This window comes from Pseudonaja textilis, chromosome 2, assembly GCF_049901715.1.
Source record: "Pseudonaja textilis isolate UNSWEBS1 chromosome 2, rPseTex1.2, whole genome shotgun sequence".
Lineage (NCBI taxonomy): Eukaryota > Metazoa > Chordata > Lepidosauria > Squamata > Elapidae > Pseudonaja > Pseudonaja textilis.
In genome coordinates, this window is record NC_141991.1 from 73,828,444 (window position 1) to 73,848,162 (window position 19,719).

A 19,719-nucleotide genomic window follows, 5' to 3' on the forward strand; every position below is an offset into this window, starting at 1 on the left:
TTCCTAGAACATTATTGATTGCACTAGAAGTCCAAATAGTCTTCAAATTGCTTTTGAACTTGCTTGTATTTCCACATGTTTTGAGTTGTACATTTCTTTTTTAGGAAATGTCTCCTAATAGTCCTCCTGCAGACAGTCCTGCTTCTCCTCTCAACAATCAGCCTGTGAATTTTTGCACAGATGAAGTACCCACAGCATCTCAAGGACTGTTGAAATTGTTTGGGACCAATTCAGAGGAATCCTCTGGAATAAAATGGGTATATTAATGTTTTTTTAATCCATTCAGAAAATGCAGTGCTTATAGTATAATTAAAACCCTTTTAATTATAACAACTCATAAGATTAAATTCTTAAGCACAATTATATACCATCAGACGAATTGATTATTCAAAAAATAATGGTGTGTGCTGAGATTGATAAATTAACCCTGTTGTTACAAGAAAAAGAAGACTCTGAATATTATAGAATTTGGGGAAAATAGTATGATTGGATTGAATTAAGACAAATGGATGATAAAAGAATTAATGATAAGCAACCTATAGATTGAAGGTTTGCATTTGCATAAATTGTATGTATTTGTAAATAAGCACAAACTAGAAGTTTATGAGATAGATGTCACATACTGTTAATGTCATAATATGTATATTTTTTGGTTTGATTTTTAAAGATATAAAAGACTAATAAAGTTTATTAAAAATATTTAAAAGTAAAAAAAAGATTAAATTCTTACAGTATTAAGTGATTTACTTTTAGATGGGGAAATATTTCAAATATATTCATCTAAATGTGCGGAACATACATGAGTAAATGCAACTTCAACTTAATTTTCTAACCAAACATATGTATCTTGAAAATGTCCTCCTCCTTGTGTTTTTTGGCTTTGAGAAAATGGAATAATATGTTTTCCTGAGTCCCGTTGGTTGGCATTTCTAAAGGGAGCTGGCTGGAAAGTGCTTACCACAAATCTGTCTTCTATGGAGGGCAACCCAGAGAGGGTGGTTCCTTCTCTAAGGGAAGTATTGCTTTGCCCTTTTCTCAAGAAGCCATTGCTGGATCCCACCATACCAGACAATTTTTGTCCAATGTCTAAACCCCCCTTTTTGAGGTGAGATTATAGAGAAGGTGGTCATACAGCAGCTTCAGTGGTCTGTAGATGAAATGGATTATCTGAACTTTTTTCAGTTAGGCTTCAGATCTGGATATGACAGAAATGGCATTGGCTGTTCTTTTGGATGATCTGTGGCGGGTGCAGGATGAGGTTAATCTTGGCTATATTTGACCTCTTGTTAGCTTTCAATATTGTCAGGCATGGTATCTTCTGAATCAGCTCTGGGGATTGGGAATGGGTGACACAGTATTGTGCTAGTTTTCTTCCTTCCTCGGGGCCAATACCAATCAGTACTGATCTAGAGTGAGAAACCCTGGTCTCATCCTGTACTATGTGCGATACTACAAAGTTTGGTGCTCTCTCTGCTCCTGTCATCTACATGAAATGCTACGGGAGATCATCTAACACCAGGAACTGAAATATCATCAGTGCGCTGATATTCAGTTATATCTTTCCGCTCCTGGTGAACTAGGCAATGCTGTGGATGTCCTGTCCCAATGCTTGAAGACTGCGAGGTGTGAATGTGAGGGAGCAACAGGATTCAACTGAATCCTGGCACGACTGAGTGACTGGGTTTTAGGGCCTTCCGGATCTAAGACTTTACCATCTTTGATACTAGTTTGAATGGCACTGTCCCAGGTATACCTGAATTGCAAACGGAGAGTGGAGGTGTCAAGAAGCAGATAGTCATTTCTAGGAGGGTGTTTGCACAACCTTGGGTTCTGTACCAGTTACACTCTTTCCTGGATCATGAGTTACATCGTGCTCACAGTCACTCATGTCTTAGTCACTTCTTGTATGGACAGTTCCAATGCATTCCACATGGAGCTGCTCTAAAAGTATCTGGAAGCTTCAACCAATAAAATGCGGCACAGGCAGTTATGTGTGCCCTAAAGAAGTCACATTTTATATTTCTACATTGATTGCTAGATTGTTTTCAAATCCAAATCCTATTGCCAGTTTGGACTTTTAAAACCCTACATGAAATGCGGCCAGGTTATTTGAGGAATTGTCTCTTTGTGATCTACCTGTCATATTAGATCTGGCAGGAGAGGCCTGCTGTGGGTCCCATCTGTGAAAGAATAACATGCAATGGGACCTAGAAGACAAGCCTTTTCTGCCATTGGAACACCATTTCTTGTGAGGTGAGGTTAGCCCTAACCTTGTTGCCTTCTGGAAACCCCTTAAAACAGGGGTGTCAAACTCACGTCGTCATGGCTGTGTTACGTGACGTATCAGAACTTTCCACCCCTTCACTAAACTGGGCATGGGAGGGACCAGCATGTGACGCATCCAGCCCGTGGGCTGGGAGTTTGACAGCCCTGTCTTAAAACAAGTGTTGTTTTCAATAAGCCTGTTGATTTCTTGGTGTTAGGGAGCTTGCGTGATGGTGATATTCTTCTGCTCGTGGTTTTGTTTTTAATCTGTCTGTACTGTTTTAATTGGTTTTGCAGAAAGTTTTAATAGTGGGTTTTATTGTATGTCACTTTGTGTGAGAGGGTGGCCATACAAATTTTGACAGATAAATTGAACAATGAAGATATCAGTAAGCATTTGAACCCTAAATAAAGTTTGTATAAGACCAAATCTATTAACATGAACTGTTCATATAAAAATATATTTAAGGAATTTTTGTTTAAAACTAGTCCATCGAATAGTGCAAAAGCTGCCAGGAACAGCTGATTCTTGGTGTCTGTTTTCCTTTGAAAACTATGTTTATTTTTAATCTAGGATATGATGAATTGTCTTGTGTTACAGATGAATTAAATGTAGTTAATTTTGCTACTTTGTATGAAATACTTTATTAGATTTATAAGCTGCTTCTTTTTTGTACAGCTAAAGATAGCAGCTACTTTCTCATATTTTCCCCAAGCCTGTGAGGTAGATTGGGCTGAGAGAGAGGGACTGCCCAAGGTCACTCAGCTGGCTTCTTTCTATAGCTAAGGGAAGATTAGAAGTCATACTCTCCTAGTTTCTATTCCAGCACCTTCCCCAAACTAGCTGTTAGTAATGTGTTCATTAAGACATGCTTGCAACCATATTTTAAACATCTAAGAAATCTTAAATTTTAAATATCTTAACTTCTGAGATGGTATAAAGTGCTAATCTATGTTCTGACACAGTTATAGATTGAGAACAAATTCATTTTACAGTATGCCAAGCTATGGTAGATAATACAGTTCAAGAGCCATGCTAGTATTTTGCACTCGAATTCCTTTTTAATCAGATCAGAGGAAAACTTTTTTATATCATATTTCATGTATTTCTGTTGCAGTATTTTTGTAAGTTACGATTAGAGATCAATGTTTATAAATTACTGATAGAATGAAAATGCTACACTGGAGGGGAAGAAGAAAAATACTTGGTGCTACAGAAATTTCCAGTGGCTTGCGGTATCTGCAGCAGATCACAATGATGTCAGAATGTGCTATCATTATGTATTTGCACCATTATAAAATTCTGACGTCATTGCGCTTATGTATTTGTGATGCTAGTATGTAAGTCACAGCATTTCATAATGATAATCACACCCAAATTATCATACCTCTCCCCAACATCCATAACAGGGGTGTGTGTTCCCCTCTATCCTTTCCTCTCCAGGCAAAGGAGACAATGAAAGAAGAATCTTGGAACATTCATTTTTTTGAATATGGGAGGGGCATGTGTATGTACCGGACAGCCAAGACTCGTGAGCTGGTGCAAAAAGGAATTCCAGAGAGTCTTCGTGGAGAACTATGGCTCCTGTTTTCAGGTGACATGTTTGCTAAATGTGCACAATAGATTCCTGACATAAGGAGAAAATATTTTCCCCTGCTACACAGTTGCATAGTACTACAGCCATTAAAATGAAATTGCTCCCCAAACTGCAGGGGATCTGAAAAGTCAGCAATTATTGTTCCCAGAGTTAGCATTTCTTAGTTCTAAGCCAGTTGCCTGTTGCCAGTTGAAGCTTTTTTTCCTCAAAGTATTTTTTTTAAGTTTGCTAAAAGGGAATGCAAAATAAGTACTAGTCTTTAAAATAACCTTTCTAAATATATCATTTTTATTAACATCATGCATTTAGTTCTCAGTGTAAACCAGCTGCAAAAGGCTTGATAACCTGCAGTAAATATTTCATTTGCAGAAGCCTCAGCCTGAATCACATCTTGAGTGCAGTTGGCAAGAAAAATAATGTTTGTGTGTCAATACAGGGGCCTGGAATGAGATGGCCACTCACCCTGGGTATTACAGTGATTTGGTGAAACGATCTATGGGAAAGTATAGCCTTGCCACTGAAGAAATTGAAAGAGACCTGCATCGTTCAATGCCAGAGCACCCTGCCTTTCAGAATGAACTAGGAATTGCTGCACTTAGAAGGGTACTAACAGCATATGCTTTTCGGAATCCTACAATTGGATACTGCCAGGTAAGAAAGCAATATATTTGGATTACCTAGTAGATTGATGTCACTCCTTCTCACAGCTTGGCCATAGTTTGAATTGGAGCTCAGCCTCTCCCTTCTTTCATGGCTAGGAATATATTGCCTTCTGAGACCACTTATTTGGGCATGGTTGAGCAAGCTGGGCTGTGTGATTCCCCAGTCTGTGTTTTGTAGACTCCTTCCATCTTCATATGCTTCTTGAGAAAAAGATATCGTACCCTGAAAACGTTCTGGAGAAAAACAAAAAGGAGGAGAAAGTATAAGTGAGATTATATAAGGGCATATAAGAACATCTCTCTTCCTCTTTCATTTCCCCAGTGAACTTTCGGGAGGATGTTTTATTATCTCTTGTTTTATTATTATAAAATTTTACATAATATTTGGGTGCAATGATGTTTATACAATCTTGACTAGAAATTATTAACAGATTAATGTTAAATAACTTACATTTTTAAGATTAAAAAAGCTTGCATTAGTAATGATTAATTTCTGAACTGTTAAGGTTGATATAAGATTCCTTAGATTTTACATCTAAAGCTGGTGTAGCATTAATAAACTGCAAGATATATTACAATATTTATTATATAACAAAGGTTTCTATCTTGTGCTTAATATTTAACACTAAGGTTTCCAGGTGTTACCTACTTTCTCAAAGTAATTGTATAGAGCCAAGGATATGATTCTGAGGTGTACAATGCCCTCTTCATTTATAATTTATATCTGAGGCTCTGACAAATTGGAAAGCAAATAAATACTTGCCTTTTTAAATATGCTCCCTATCCAATATTAATGGTTTTGTATGTGCATGTTTGTCGTTATATTTGTCAGGCCATGAACATAGTGACATCAGTACTGCTTCTGTATTGTAATGAAGAAGAAGCTTTCTGGCTCCTTGTAGCCCTGTGTGAGAGAATGTTGCCAGATTACTATAACACTAGAGTGGTTGGTAAGTCACTTTGAAAGTTGAGATTAATTGGCATAAAATAATCTGAAGCAATCAGAGTGGGATCTTTCGTTGCAAAATAATTGATAGTTGCCTTTAGGACAAGTGGATGAATGTTCAGAAGATTAGCTTCACTGATTTTGTATAATTAAAATAGTGTTAGAATTGCACAGTTCAAATTAATTATAAGAGCTGTCTTTTTATTTTCAAGTCTGAGTAAAAGAATAATAATTAAACCTTATTCAAACTTCTTAAAAATGTTCCAGTGTTGAAATTCTTGAATTTTCATAGCCAGTTTATTAAATTTCTTTTGTGATTCTCTCAAAATGTAATGAGTTTCTATAGGTTTATATTAACTCCATTTAGTAATACTGTTCTTAACTAAAATAATAGATAAATATCTTCTTGAAATCCAATCAGATATCCCAAAGCTATTAATATATTTCTACATCCTTCTTAGCTCTATATATCATTTTCTCCTGAACTGTTCTCATCCTTATATTCTTTTGAGCTTTACCATGTTATTTTTTGCAGTATATAAGACTTCCTGATAAGATTTTAATCAGTATCAAAAGTTGATTTTAATCAAAAGTTTAAAAAGTATTGTTTCTTCCCAAGTCTGAAAAAGATACCATCTTTTCAAAATAATTAAGGAACTAGAATGATTATAACTTGGGGTCAGGCAATCTTAAGAGTCTACCAAGAAGTTGTAGAGAATGTCAATAAAATCAGAAGCATATAGTATGAGAAGTAACATTATCAGTGTTCAGCAGCAAGAGGTATAGTGATACTTCAGAAATGAAACCTAAATATGGAATCCTAATAATTTTATGAAAAAGAAGTTACATTATTGCAGACAAATCCAATACAGAATCTTCAAATTCAGGTTTTATCTTGCTGTCAAAATGCATGGCAGTAAAGAAGCTTGAAAAACATTCTAAATCAGAAATGGCGTATCCTTCTCAAAAGCAGATTAATATTTATCACTCTGTGATTCTATTGCAGGAGGTAGTTTTCACTTAATGAAGAAACTGCCGCAATTCAAACTTTGCAGTAGGATTTTGTAACTGATGTTAATCACTTCCTTGAAGATAAGTAATATATAGTGAAGCTAGTTTGCACATCAAATATTATGCCTATGTGAGCTCATTACAAAGAATCCCAGATTTTATTTATTTGGTTTGGACAAATCAGCATTTATAATAGAACCTTGTTTCACACTCTTGCTCTCATAAGACCGCAGATAACACTTCTGTCTCTGTTGCCTATTCAGGTGCACTAGTAGACCAAGGCATCTTTGAAGAACTAACAAGAGATTGCCTTCCCCAGCTGTCCGAGAAGATGCAAGATTTAGGAGTCATTTCCAGCATATCACTATCTTGGTTCCTCACACTTTTCCTTAGCGTCATGCCTTTTGAAAGCGCAGTGGTCGTTGTTGACTGTTTCTTCTATGAAGGCATAAAGGTCATCTTGCAGGTATCCCTGGCCATCCTGGATGCCAACATGGACAAGCTGTTAAATTGCTGTGACGAAGGTGAAGCCATGACTGTCTTGGGCAGGTAGCTTTGTTTTTAGTTTCAGAATTAAGCTGGGAGTGGGTGGGATACTTTCCTTTTTTAGAAATACCACTGCATTATGCAAAATGCCTGCCAGGCAGATATTTTAATGTCATTACATATGTAAATAAGAAGCCCACATGATACATAAATAATGTGTTGTCTAAATATCTCCTATTGCTCAAACCAAAATACCCAGTAGAAAAAAAATCATCAACTGGGGAAGTGCCATGTCTGCAACAGGAGCTAGACTGATTTCAGGCTTTGCTACATCATCACTGCAGTTACCACCAAGGTGTCACAAACCATGCACAATTCTGTTTGTGTCAGGAGAAAATGATAACAATACTTTATGGCTAGAGCAGATAAATATAACATTAGGTAGCCTCAGCTACAGGCTGAGAATGAGAGGAGGGCCACATCAAAAATATGTCCTGAAAAAGGTAGTTTACAAGGTAATTTTGAGTCACAGTTATGAGGATATATAGGCTTATATGTGAATATTACATTTTTCCTTTGTCAAAGACTGAAATGCTTCAGTATAAACAGTACATTATTTACACAATAATATAGCATGTTATTAATACATAATTTAATTATAATATATGGATGAATCAAGTATCTTGCATCCTAAATGTCATCTTAATTATTTTAGTTTTAAAATCAATTCAGCTTTTCATGAAAGATGTCTCAGACATATATTTTATTAAAGAAATTATATAGACCTTCCTGACCATAGCCCTCAGATAATGCACTAATCCAAAATTCTGTATTGATTTTTTTTTATTTTTTTGTAGGTACCTGGATAATGTGGTTAATCGACAGAGTATTTTCCCACCTATTCCTCACCTCCATGCTTTATTGACGAGTGGGGATGATCCACCAGTGGAAATTGATATTTTTGAACTTATAAGAATAGCCTATGAGGTCAAAAGATAACCTACATCTTATACTTTTACAATGATATTTTTAAATGAATTATATACTGACCTTGTAATCACTATTAATCAGAGATGTGTCTTTAATATAAGCATTCACAAATTCAAGGGTGTCAACTGTCTGTTTTATGAAGAATGCAATAGATAAATCATTTAGTTGTATTTATTCCTTAATCTATTTTTCTTTAAATTAGTTTTGGGTTTTGGCTCCCTAAAATCAATCTTATATTTTCAGGTGGTTCTTACTGCTGCTACCATTGGCTAACATATATTTTCCCTCTTCACTTTCTGTTATAACTTCCAAATCTGACTTCCAGATGAACATTAGGAGGTAGCAAAGAGATACTGAAAGCTCTGCCTCTTTGTTACCATCTAGTGATTTGGTTTATTTATGCAGTATAAATCCATCAGCTCAATTTTCCCCATGGCTTCCAAACATGGCTACAGAGCTATGATTGGCCACCATCACTTCTGCAAGCATTGCTTTGTCATTAGTCAAATAATTGCTAATAGAGGAATTCCAGGAAATGAGTGTAGACCTTCCCCCCCAAAACGTATTTTTGGTGGGTTTTGTTATAAACCCCAGTTTTCATTTCCACTGCAGAAATTCAGCCATTTGAAAGCAGATGACATTGAACAGATGCGTTTTAAACAAAGATTGAAGGTAATCCATTCTTTAGAAGACACTGCTAAGAGAAGTGTGGTAAGTCATATCCATATTTTTATAAGCTTATATTTTTAACTAATTTTGTTTCTCCTGTTTGGAATCTTTGAGGCTAGGTTAAGCTAAATAATATCAAGAAGTAAATTAGATAAATAACTACTAGTCATGTTATTCTTTCTTTTCTACAGTGAGGTCTGTAGTATAGTAGTATAATGGTATGTCACTAATTTGTATATTGATTAGAAGTATTATGAGTCCTAAGACTGGTATTGAGCTGAAGATTTCACGGCGACAACATTTGGCATTATTCTACAATTAATTGTTCTGAAAGCTTTATTCGAGTGGCATTTTAGTTGATTCTGATACAGGTACAGACAATGCCCTACTTACTAATAGGTTACATTCAGAGAGGCTATTAAGTCCGTTTTGTTCTCAAATCCAATAAGGGTAAAAACATGCTAGTGCAGTTCTTGCCTTAGATAAGGGACAGCATAAGAGATATGGAAACTGACAGCTTCTATAACTCCAACCTAAAATATTCTGGAAATCAGGAGAAGGATTAGTTTCCAGCACACTGCACATGCATTCCCATGTGCCACATTAGTATTCAGCATGCGGAATATGTATTCCAATGTGCTATAAACTCACTCTTTCCTGCCTTCTCCTGTCTTATGAGTGCAGACAGATTTATTTGTATCAACGAAAGTTCACAATTCAGTAATTCGTTAGTAGGGTAATTTCTGTATCAACCAACTGAGAGTCGAAAATTTCCTCATAAGCAACATTGTTATTTCTTTTTTAATTTTTATCCCATAGCCAGCTGAAAATATTTCAGTCTTCTTTAAGAAAATACCTTGGCAGATTTACCATAGATGCCTACTAGCTAATTTTCTGTCTTATTTTCTCCTACTGAAAATGTAAGAGGAAATAGTGACCTTTCAATTCTCCAAATTGCTCTATCTGGGAATCTCAAGAGAAGAATGGCTTTCACATTTTCTTGCTGCTGTTTGTGTCTGTTTTTTTTGTGGTATCCCTTCCTCCAGATAGCATCAGATGTCAAGCAATTGTCTCTAATGACCTTGTAGAAATTTGACAATTGAACATGTTGAGAAAAAAGCTGAGCAGAAGAAAAAATCGACCCATTTCCTGTTCCTGCTGCAAATTATAGTGCACTGAGTGCAGGAAATATAATACTTTTGACCATCTTTTTGTGCTTATTGACTCAGTTCAAGAGAATAGAATTGTTCTTTTTATTTGTTATTCAGTTTTTAGAATCTTCTGATCTGACAGATCAGTACCTCACGAATACAGACAACATTATGTTCAAATCATTAGATGCTTCTTCCTTTTCAACAGTTACTTTGCCATGATTTTAAAAGGATGGATTCCTCCTTTTACTAAACCTATCCTTTCCAGATTCCCAGCTGACAGAACTAAGGTATATTTGCTTCTATGATTTCTGCAGGTCCGAGCTGTATCTGGAGACATTGGCTTTTCTATGCAAGAATTAGAAGATCTTTATGTAGTATTTAAGGTGGGAGACCTTGACAAAACATTCGTCTCTTTATTATTGCTGCGAGTAGAGATAAAGCATGCATATGAAAACTCCTTTAAATTACAGAGATGCCAGGATCCAAGCTGGTGCTGTATTAAAAAGACTTTTACCCAAATTATCTGATTTGGGTTTATTTTTGCGGTTGAGAAAACAGAGGGAAATCTAACAAAATTTAAAGAGAACTTATTTTGTTAGGCTGATTCAGCATTTTGTTTCATTGCATCACATCTTGCTAATCAAATACATAAGATTTATTTAGTTTTTCTTTGGCAAAAAAACAACAACAATATTTCAGCCAATCAAAGATGTAAGTTCTGAGTATCTAGGAACAAAATACCATGGCTTGGATTCTGTCTGGGCTTTGTTTAGAATTAGCAATGTTCCATAATAGTCTTTCCTACCCAACAAACGTGAATTCCTAATTTTCCAAACACAGAGATTGAAGACTATTGTGCTTTCACCAAGGCCTTTCAGATTATCACAGTTAAACAAAGAAAAACTGTAGAGTGTTCATTACAGTGTTAGAACCAACTTTTCAGGTAACTGCCGTTTCAAATTCTTTAGAACTGCCAGAAAACCCTATTTTATTTTCAGATGAGGATTATTGAACATTTTCTGCTTCGTTCTGTTTGCAAATTGATTGGATTCTTTATAATTACCATTTTCATTGTCTTGCATATTTCAGAACTGATTAAAAGCCATGCCTAATCCTTTTAAATTATGTTTTCAAGGCTGATAGATTTTTTTAAAAAGCATCACTCATTCACTCTCAGCCCAACCTCTCACACAGCTTTGTTTTCGGGAAATAGGAAGATGAAGCGTCTATATGTTACTTTGAATTGTACAAAATAAAGGCAGAATGCAGATCTAATAAATCATTAATTTTGTTTATAGGCAAAATACTTAATGAGCTGTTACTGGGGAAATCGTACTTCAGCTGCTCAACGAGACCAGAGTCTGCCCTACTTAGAGCAGTACCGCATCAACCTTGAGCAGTTCAAAGACTTGTTTGCTTCCCTTACACCTTGGTCTTGTGGACTCCACATGACAGTACTTGCAGAAAGAATGTTCCGACTTCTGGATAAAAACAAAGATTCCCTTATTAACTTTAAAGAGTTTGCAACAGGCATGAGTAAGTAGCTTTTCTGGCATAGTATCTAATCTGATATGTTAAATCATTGGTAAAAAGTAACACAACACTCGAATGGTACAACTATTTGGATATCAAGTGAAAAAGGTCTTTGAGCTAGCTTTGAAGCTGAGACTCTCTTTATCAGTGGCTGCAGTCCTTTATAGAATACAGAGAGATACAGAAAACTCTCATTCTTTATTGCCATCCGGTGGTCATCTAGTTCAGATACAGTAGCCCCAAACAACCCCAAACAAAACTGCAAAATTCAATGACAATTTCTGAAGAAAGTTAAAAACACATTATCATTATTAGAGTGACTCATCTTCCCCACAGGGTGGATAAAAATAATAGTCTTTCTGACCATTTCATCTTCTATTCAGAAATCCAACCAAAACTATTTACAGCTTTAAGTTGTTTGTATAATATCTGTATTTGATTGACAGAAGCATGCAATAGTAGCAAATATCTGTAGCTCAGGAGTAGGATGAGGGTTAGGATCTGACTCAAGTTCAAATTATTCCATTATTCAATATAAACTCAATGTCTTTGAACAAACTTGTATCTCTCAACCAAATTTCTTTTATGTTTATAGTTAGAATACTTATTATTGATTGACAGTTATTGCTATCTATAAGTAAATCTATTAAACGTTTTTTCAATCAGCAAAAGTCCATAATGAGTTATCAGAACGTTGCAAAAATTGTTTTATTTTACCATTGATCAAATAAAATAACTTTCTATTCCTTTCTTTTGTTTCTAACAGTCTTAATATTTAATCAATCAATATTGTCATAGATTTTGATTTTTTTTATTTTTCTTGATCCCATCACACAGATTTCTTAACAAGCCTCTTTCGTAAATCCAATAAGAAAACATTTTCCAGACCATTCTCTTGGTTTATCATTTGTATTTCCCTTTAAATTTTCGCCCAGTAAAGTGTCATTTTCAAAATCATTTTTTTTGCTTGTGATTTGCAGTTCCACTTTGCATAGCTTTTCTATCTTGTCAGATAAAATTTGTTCCACATCTGTCATTCCTTCATTATCACATTTTGGACATAGTTTATCCATAGAAGCAGACATCATTATTGTAATGATATTGTAATGACTAATTTCTGGCTCCATTCTTCAACAACCTCCTTTAATATTTCTGATACTATAATGTTTTGTGTCATTTTGTGACTTTCAGTGTCACAAAATGACACAAAACGTTTTGATTTCAGTAATGAAATCAATAACAGGGTCTTTTTTTTCCTTCTGCTTGGAATTTTTAGTCCCCTGTAGTCTTCTTTCTAAAACCATGAAGTAACTTATCTTTGTTATGGCTTACAATAGCCAAGGTGGCCAAAATCAGTCTCTTTCCCATGAGAAACTATTTATTTGTTATAGTTAATTCCAAAATCTTATATGTATGTGGGGAAGGGAGGGGAAATCATTTAGCAGGTGGTAGCAGCTTGCAACCTTTCCTATCAACTTCCCCGCTGACTTTCTGAAGAACTAGCAGAGAAGATTGGTAACTTCAAACAATTGTTAAATGAGTGGCTGAAAGTTGTAAAGCTATATACAGCTTGAGTCCAGGTTATGGAAGCACCTTCTCCAAGTAGAGTTTGCCTGTACCAGTGAGAGAATGAATGGTTTGGGTATCAATCTAAAAGAACCTAGGCAGGTTGGAATCCATAGAATGCCATTCCTACTATTGGCCTTTCTCTCTCTGGAGTAGCATGTCTCCTGAGATCAGATGGACCTCTGCTATTTTGTTCTCTAGGAAACATGGCAAAGATAGTTCTTGGGTATCCAATGGTTTTTATTAATACTGCTTACAATGTTTTTTACTGTGAGGTTTTTAAATGGTGATTTTATAGATGTTTCAATTTCATAAACCAGAGGGGTCAAACTGGTGGCCCGAGGGCCAGAGGTGTCATGCACAGGCCACACCCATCCCAGCTCTGCAAAAGGGAAAACATTCCAAAACATCATGTGACGGTAAAATGACACGAGTTTAACTCTGTGTCATAGACTATAAGCCATCTAGAATTGCTAGAAGAGGTGGCATATAAATATATCGATGTAAATAAATAAATGAAAATCAATCATATTGAGAGAGAAAGCATAAGAACAAGTTTTAACCTCAAAAATATTCATATATAAATAAATATACATAAATAATCATAATAGAAAGAACTTTACCAGCTAAATTTCCACGCCATATTTGTTAGGCATAAGAATCCATCAGAAAAAAAGGCTATCTATGAACTACTAAATCTAGGTATTTTTCTGATCCCAACAGGTGGAATGTATCATGGTGATCTGACAGAGAAGTTGAAACTCCTTTACAAACTACATTTGCCTCCAGGTGATCCACTTCTTTTACTTCTTTTCTGTTGGTGGGAGTTAAGGGCTTTACAAATTTCTTAAGGCTGTTCTATTAAATTTACTAGACTGATCGTACCTATAAGTGATTACCATATTCCACCCATAAGAACATGGATAATAATACCAATTTTAGTATAGGTATGTAGAGATTTAGTGTATGTACCGTAGGTAGAGAGGCTTTAATTTCTCCATCCAATTCAAATTAATGAAGAAAAAGCCCATAGGCAGAAATGGCAGTGTTTTCTTTATATGCTTTGTTAAGAGATGGGCCTAGGTGAGTTCAACCATTAGTTCTTCACACAATATTCTTAGTTAGGATTGGCCCATTACCATAAAAGAAGACAACAGAATTATTCTATGTACAGAATTTAATGAATGACATGTAGCCTCAAGACAGCTTTTAATTATATATAATTTGTCTTGTAAATCGTAATTGACTTAATTCGTATGAATTAATTGGTGATGTGGTTATTAGTGAACATACTCATTAATATATTCATAAGGCATAGGACTTTCTAGTTTTAATTTTCTGTGAGCTTTTTCATCCCTGCCTAATTTTAATAGCTTTGCAGAATAATTTGTACATTTTGGTTCAATGCTTTGGCTGTTGGGTTTGTTTCCATTTATGTCGTATCTTTTTCTACAGAAAGAAAAATTGGAGGGAGGTCAAACCAATTCCTAGTGAAATGTAGACAGTGCCTCTCTTTTGGGTGTGTAGACCTATTAAAATTGTGGAAGTATTCCGAGGACCGTAGTGTAGTGCTAGTGTTGAAGCCTAATCACCGTGTGAAATCCAATTGTAACACAGGCAGTTGACACAAGCACTTTCTAACATGCTCTTCTCTTCACAGACTCCATTTAGCTCCTGAGTATATATCTGAGTTGAGGGAAGAAAAGTAGACAGAGAGATTATCAAAATTTAAATAGAAGAAATTTTGCTTTAAATATAGCTGAAGTATTAGTAGTCCTTTCTTACAAACTGCTTCAAAGGTGTTTTTCCAAAGGGCAACTGGGCTTAGTTTTTCCTTGAAGACTTTTTGCTTCTCATCCAAGAAGCTTCTTCAGTTCTGACTGTGTAATAGCTAAACTAACCTATTTTCTATTAAAAAAAAAAATCATGATTAATGCTTAGCTTTGACATAGTATTGTCTTGTTTTTCCTGTAGAATTATTTTGTTGGAGGAAGGACCCTGTTAATTCTCCTTGTCCTTCCTCCAGTTTTTTGGCCAATATAGTCATCAAGAAGGACTCTGTATTAGGTGTGGATGTTTCCCACTGATCTCACTTAAACTTGGATGACTGTTTTCAGAGGGCGTATTAGTGGATCTGTGTTTCACCTGGTGACATTTGTGCCATGATTTCATATAACCCTGCCATTCCATACTAATTAACACAAAGCTACTGAGATTCATCAGAGTTCTTTTCTTTGTCAAATTCAAGGGAAGCAGTGTACTTTGACTGGCAGGTGGATTCATCTTTGTCATTACAAATCTCAGATATTCTCTGTAATATCCTATTTTACCTTGTTAGGCTGTTACACCAGTTACGATTCTTTGGGATAGCCTGGCTTCTCTGACTGGTGCACTGGTGATAGATATCTTATTTACACTGCTCAAAAAAATAAAGGGAACACTTAAACAACACAATGTAACTCCGAGTCAATCACACTTCTGTGAAATCAAACTGTCCACTTAGGTAGCAACACTGATTGACAATCAATTTCACATGCTGTTGTGCAAATGGAATAGACAACAGGTGGAAAGCATAGGCAGTTAGCAAGACATCCCCAATAAAGGAGTGGTTCTGCAGGTGGTGACCACAGACCACTTCTCAGTTCCTATGCTTTCTGGCTGATCGTTTGGTCACTTTTGAATGCTGGCGGTGCTTTCACTCTAGTGGTAGCATGAGACAGAAACTACAACCCACACAAGTGGTTCAGGTAGTACAGCTCATCCAGGGTGGCACATCAATGCGAGCTGTGGCAAGAAGGTTTGTTGTGTCTGTCAGCGTAGTGTCCACAGCATGGAGGCGCTACCAGGAGACAGGGCAGTATATCAGGAGACGTGGAGGAAGCCATAGGAGGGCAACAACCCAGCATCAGGACCGCTACCTCCGCCTTTGTGCAAGGAGGGACAGGAGGAGCACTGCCAGAGCCCTGCAAAATGACTTCCAGCGGGCCACAAATGTGCATGTGGCTGCTCAAACGGTCAGAAACAGACTCCATGAGGGTTGTATGAGGGCCCGACGTCCACAGGTGGGGGTTGTGCTTACAGCCCAACACCATGCAGGATGTTTGGCATTTGCCAGAGAACACCAAGATTGGCAAATTCGCCACTGGCGTCCTGTGCTCTTCACAGATGAAAGTAGGTTCACGCTGAGCACATGTGACAGACGTGACAGGGTCTGTCTGCAACATCCTCCAGCATGACCGGTTTGGCAGTGGGTCAGTAATGGGGTGGGGTGGCATTTCTTTAGGGGGCCGTACAGCCCTCCATTTGCTCGCCAGAGGTAGCCTGACTGCCATTAGGTACTGAGATGAGATCCTCAGACCCCTTGTGAGACCATATGCTGGTGCAGTTGGCCCTGGGCTCTTCCTAATGCAAGACAATGCTAGACCTCATGTGCTGGAGTGTGTCAGCAGTTCCTGCAAGACAAAGGCATTGATGCTATGGACTGGCCCATCCGTTCCCCAGATCTGAATCCAATTGAGCACATCTAGGACTCGCTTCATCCACCAACGGCACGTTGCACCACAGACTGTCCAGGAGTTTGGGGATGTTTTAGTCCAGGTGTGGGAGGAGATCCCTCAGGAGACCATCCGCCGCCTCATCAGGAGCATGCCCAGGCAATGTAGGGAGGTCATACAGGCACGTGGAGGCCACACACACTATTGAGCCTCATTTTGACTTGTTTTAAGGACATTACATCAAAGTTGGATCAGCTTGTAGTGTTTTTTTCCACTTTAATTTTGAGTGTAACTCCAAATCCAGACCTCCCTGGGTTGCTAAATTTGATTTCCATTGATAATTTTTGTTGTGATTTTGTTGTCAGCACATTCAACTATGTAATGAACAAAGTATTTAATGAGAATATTTCATTCATTCAGATCTAGGATGTCTTATTTTTGTGTTCCCTTTATTTTTTTGAGCAGTGTATATTAGGTATATTAAAGTATTATAGGCTTGACTTCTCCTGAAGATAGTCTGGTTAATTGAAAGTAAGGTGGCTGGGGTTCTGCTTGGAATTGAGAGTTAAAAAGAAGAATATGCAAGACTCATTTGTGTTCGTTCTTATAATGAGGAAGAGATAAGGCACTTACATTTCCCCGGCTACAATTGCTCTACTAATAGCAGTTGTAACATAGGTGAGAAACACACTCTATTAAAATAAGTGGAGAAGTAACCCCACCTACTCATACCAACTGAGTAGAATATTGGGGGGACAGTTTTTTAAAGATACTGGGTACTTCTTGGTGGCTTTGCATCACCTTCAGCATGCTGGGATTTAGCATCAGCAGATGCAGCAATAGATTTATGCATGAAAAACTTTCCACAACTCTTAATAGGAACTCCCAAGACAAATTCATCCCCTGTGGGAAATAAAGTGAGAGGCAGAGATTTCACTTATAACAATATCTGTTCAACTTAAGGCTGTAAGCAAAAGTTAATTGAAATATGGAAAGACCAGAAGCTGCAATGGATGCAAGAGGACAGCTGCATCTTCATACTACAGAGAGCAATCAACTGTTCAGTGTAATTGTATTCCAGTTTGTAATAAACATTCTAATTGAGTTATGCTGTGTTGTGTCTCTGAAATATTTCAGCCAATCTGAGCATTGTTGCCAAGTTAAGACTTGTAAAGTCTAACATCAATTCTACATTACCCTAAAATTACATTTCCTGGAGAACTGTTCAATCTTAGTTAGGGTTGCTTTGTTTTTAATTTGTGTAGTTAGACATTACCTTAAATAACAAATAAAACAGCAGCTTTCCCATTCTGAAAAGGCGACTTTTGTTCCTACAGATTTCCTCTTTTTCCTACTACTCACTTGTCTCTCCAGTGCTGTTTCAGAACTCCCAAATCCCCCGGAACAAATTTGAAGGGTGGACAGAAAAGTTGTGGAAGAAAAGGGGAATCGGTTAAAAAACCCTCCCTGCTTTTTTGTTTATGAAAGTTTCTGTTGGGTCACAGAGCCTTTTCTGAGTGGAAAGAGTCCATTGGACATAGGCGGTCAACTGAAGTCCAATACTGTAATCAGAGATAGGTATATAGAGCTATCTTAAGTAATTCTTAAGGAAACAAGAGTATCCGGTAACATTTTTTTTCTCTTTGTATAGCTTTCAATTCAGAGGAGGCAGAGTCTGCTCAGGAAGCTACAAACTACTTCACAGATAATAATGCTACAGAAGGTAAAAATGAGATATTTTATCTGTTAGGGAACATTGAAGCCAAGCAGAATTTTCTTATTTCCTCTTCCATCAGAATATTATCCCACAACTGTTCTAGCTTCTATCATAAATTATGGTGGATGGTGGTTATTTGTATATGAAACATAGGTCAGATTAATTATCCCCTTTTACAGCCCAAGGCACTTGCTCAAATCTTTTGTAACTTGTTCCTTTCTTGGTTTCTCTCTGTTATTCTATATTTTGACTCACGCTCATTCTTCCTGAATTTCGCCCTGTCTTCAAAGCCTTTCTTCTTTATTTCTCTCTTCCCTTTGCTTTCTAGTATCTCCTTTTGTCTCAGAACTGGATCTCTTCCTACGTTGTGATTTGCAAGGTTAGTCTGAACAACTAAGATGGGCTGCCGTTGATGTGATAAAGTGACCTGCCTAATATAAGATGAAATTGCTTTAGAATGTCTTCAAGCCACAGATATTACAGCTAAACAATTAGCCGTAGTATTTCATTCATTTCCTTTGTCATCTTACTCCCGTTTCTAACCCACTGCCCAAAGAAAAATGTTTTCAGTATAAAATGGCATATACGTGTGTTCATTCACAAAGACAGTCCTGCATCTCTTCTTTGATGTATGTCCCAACAACGGAGATTCTATCTCATTTGAAGTCCACTGCTGAGGCACGTGAATCCAAGGTAGTTGACCAGTAAAGTGCCCTTTCCCAGCTATCATGATAGAAGACTCCCTTCCAGACATTCGTTCCCAGTGCATGGAAGAGATGTTTTGAGTTCAACAATCTGCTGAGCTCCAGTTGGCCTGGTAGATCTACTGTGTGACCATACCCTTCCCTCCATCCACTGGGCTGTCCACCTCTGTGGCCATTTGTGTTGCAGCTGTCAGAAAGACCTGTTATTGGCAGAGGGGGTTCTTGGGTTTAGAGTTGGAATATTGATCTTACCCAAGACCAAATGCAGGCTACAAGGTAATTGAAATTCCCATTAGCAAGCAAAAATACCCCACACTACCAAGAAGCAGAAATAAGTGAAGTGTGTAAAGAAAATCAACTTAATGTCTAATGCCCAACTCATTGCAATCTTCTCTGGGACATCATGAATCAACTGCAACATCACTTGAAAGAAAAGCTAAAAATGTCATTTGAAAATACAGAAATCTCTATCTGACCATCTGACGTGAGCCCTCTTTTTTTGCTTGATCACAGAATGTCAGTGATGATTCTAACCCTGTTTCCATTGGAGGCTCTTTAAACACACACACACACACACACACACACAAACACACACACACACCGATGAAAATCACTCCATAATTTGTTCCACACATTTGGATTTACTTTAGAAAACGCCCAAGTGCTTGTTAATCTCAGACTTGGGACTCCATTTGTTGTCATGAAGGAATTGCAGGGCACGAGTCCCTTTTCCCCTCACAAAGCTCCAGAGTCTGTTGTGGAGGAGACTTCAGATTCTTTGATACTGACCTGGAGCAAGGCACCAAAGGGGACCTTCTCCTGCCCCCTGCATGGAGGACCTTTTATTTCCTTTTATTAGGAGCAGTGTTTCCATATGCTTCCAGGTGAAAGCATTGAGATTTTTTTTTCTCTAGAAGGAAATGC

At 37.0% G+C, this 19,719-nt stretch overlaps 1 protein-coding gene across 2 annotated transcripts in view; it reads left to right on the top strand.

The window, feature by feature from the left end:
- Nucleotides 1-19,719, top strand: part of TBC1D9B (TBC1 domain family member 9B) — a 38,161-nt gene that overhangs the window by 13,561 nt on the left and 4,881 nt on the right. Inside the window, exons 8-19 of one of the 2 annotated variants that reach the window (XM_087924300.1) lie at nt 105-257; nt 3,710-3,860; nt 4,300-4,514; nt 5,358-5,475; nt 6,746-7,031; nt 7,826-7,955; nt 8,571-8,669; nt 10,096-10,164; nt 11,080-11,317; nt 13,604-13,669; nt 18,026-18,097; nt 18,420-18,470. In XM_087924300.1, coding sequence (XP_087780426.1) covers nt 105-257; nt 3,710-3,860; nt 4,300-4,514; nt 5,358-5,475; nt 6,746-7,031; nt 7,826-7,955; nt 8,571-8,669; nt 10,096-10,164; nt 11,080-11,317; nt 13,604-13,669; nt 18,026-18,097; nt 18,420-18,470 — 1,648 coding nt within the window. The remainder of the gene's footprint in view (nt 1-104; nt 258-3,709; nt 3,861-4,299; nt 4,515-5,357; nt 5,476-6,745; nt 7,032-7,825; nt 7,956-8,570; nt 8,670-10,095; nt 10,165-11,079; nt 11,318-13,603; nt 13,670-18,025; nt 18,098-18,419; nt 18,471-19,719) is intronic. The other variant, XM_026696587.2, reaches the window with a different exon arrangement.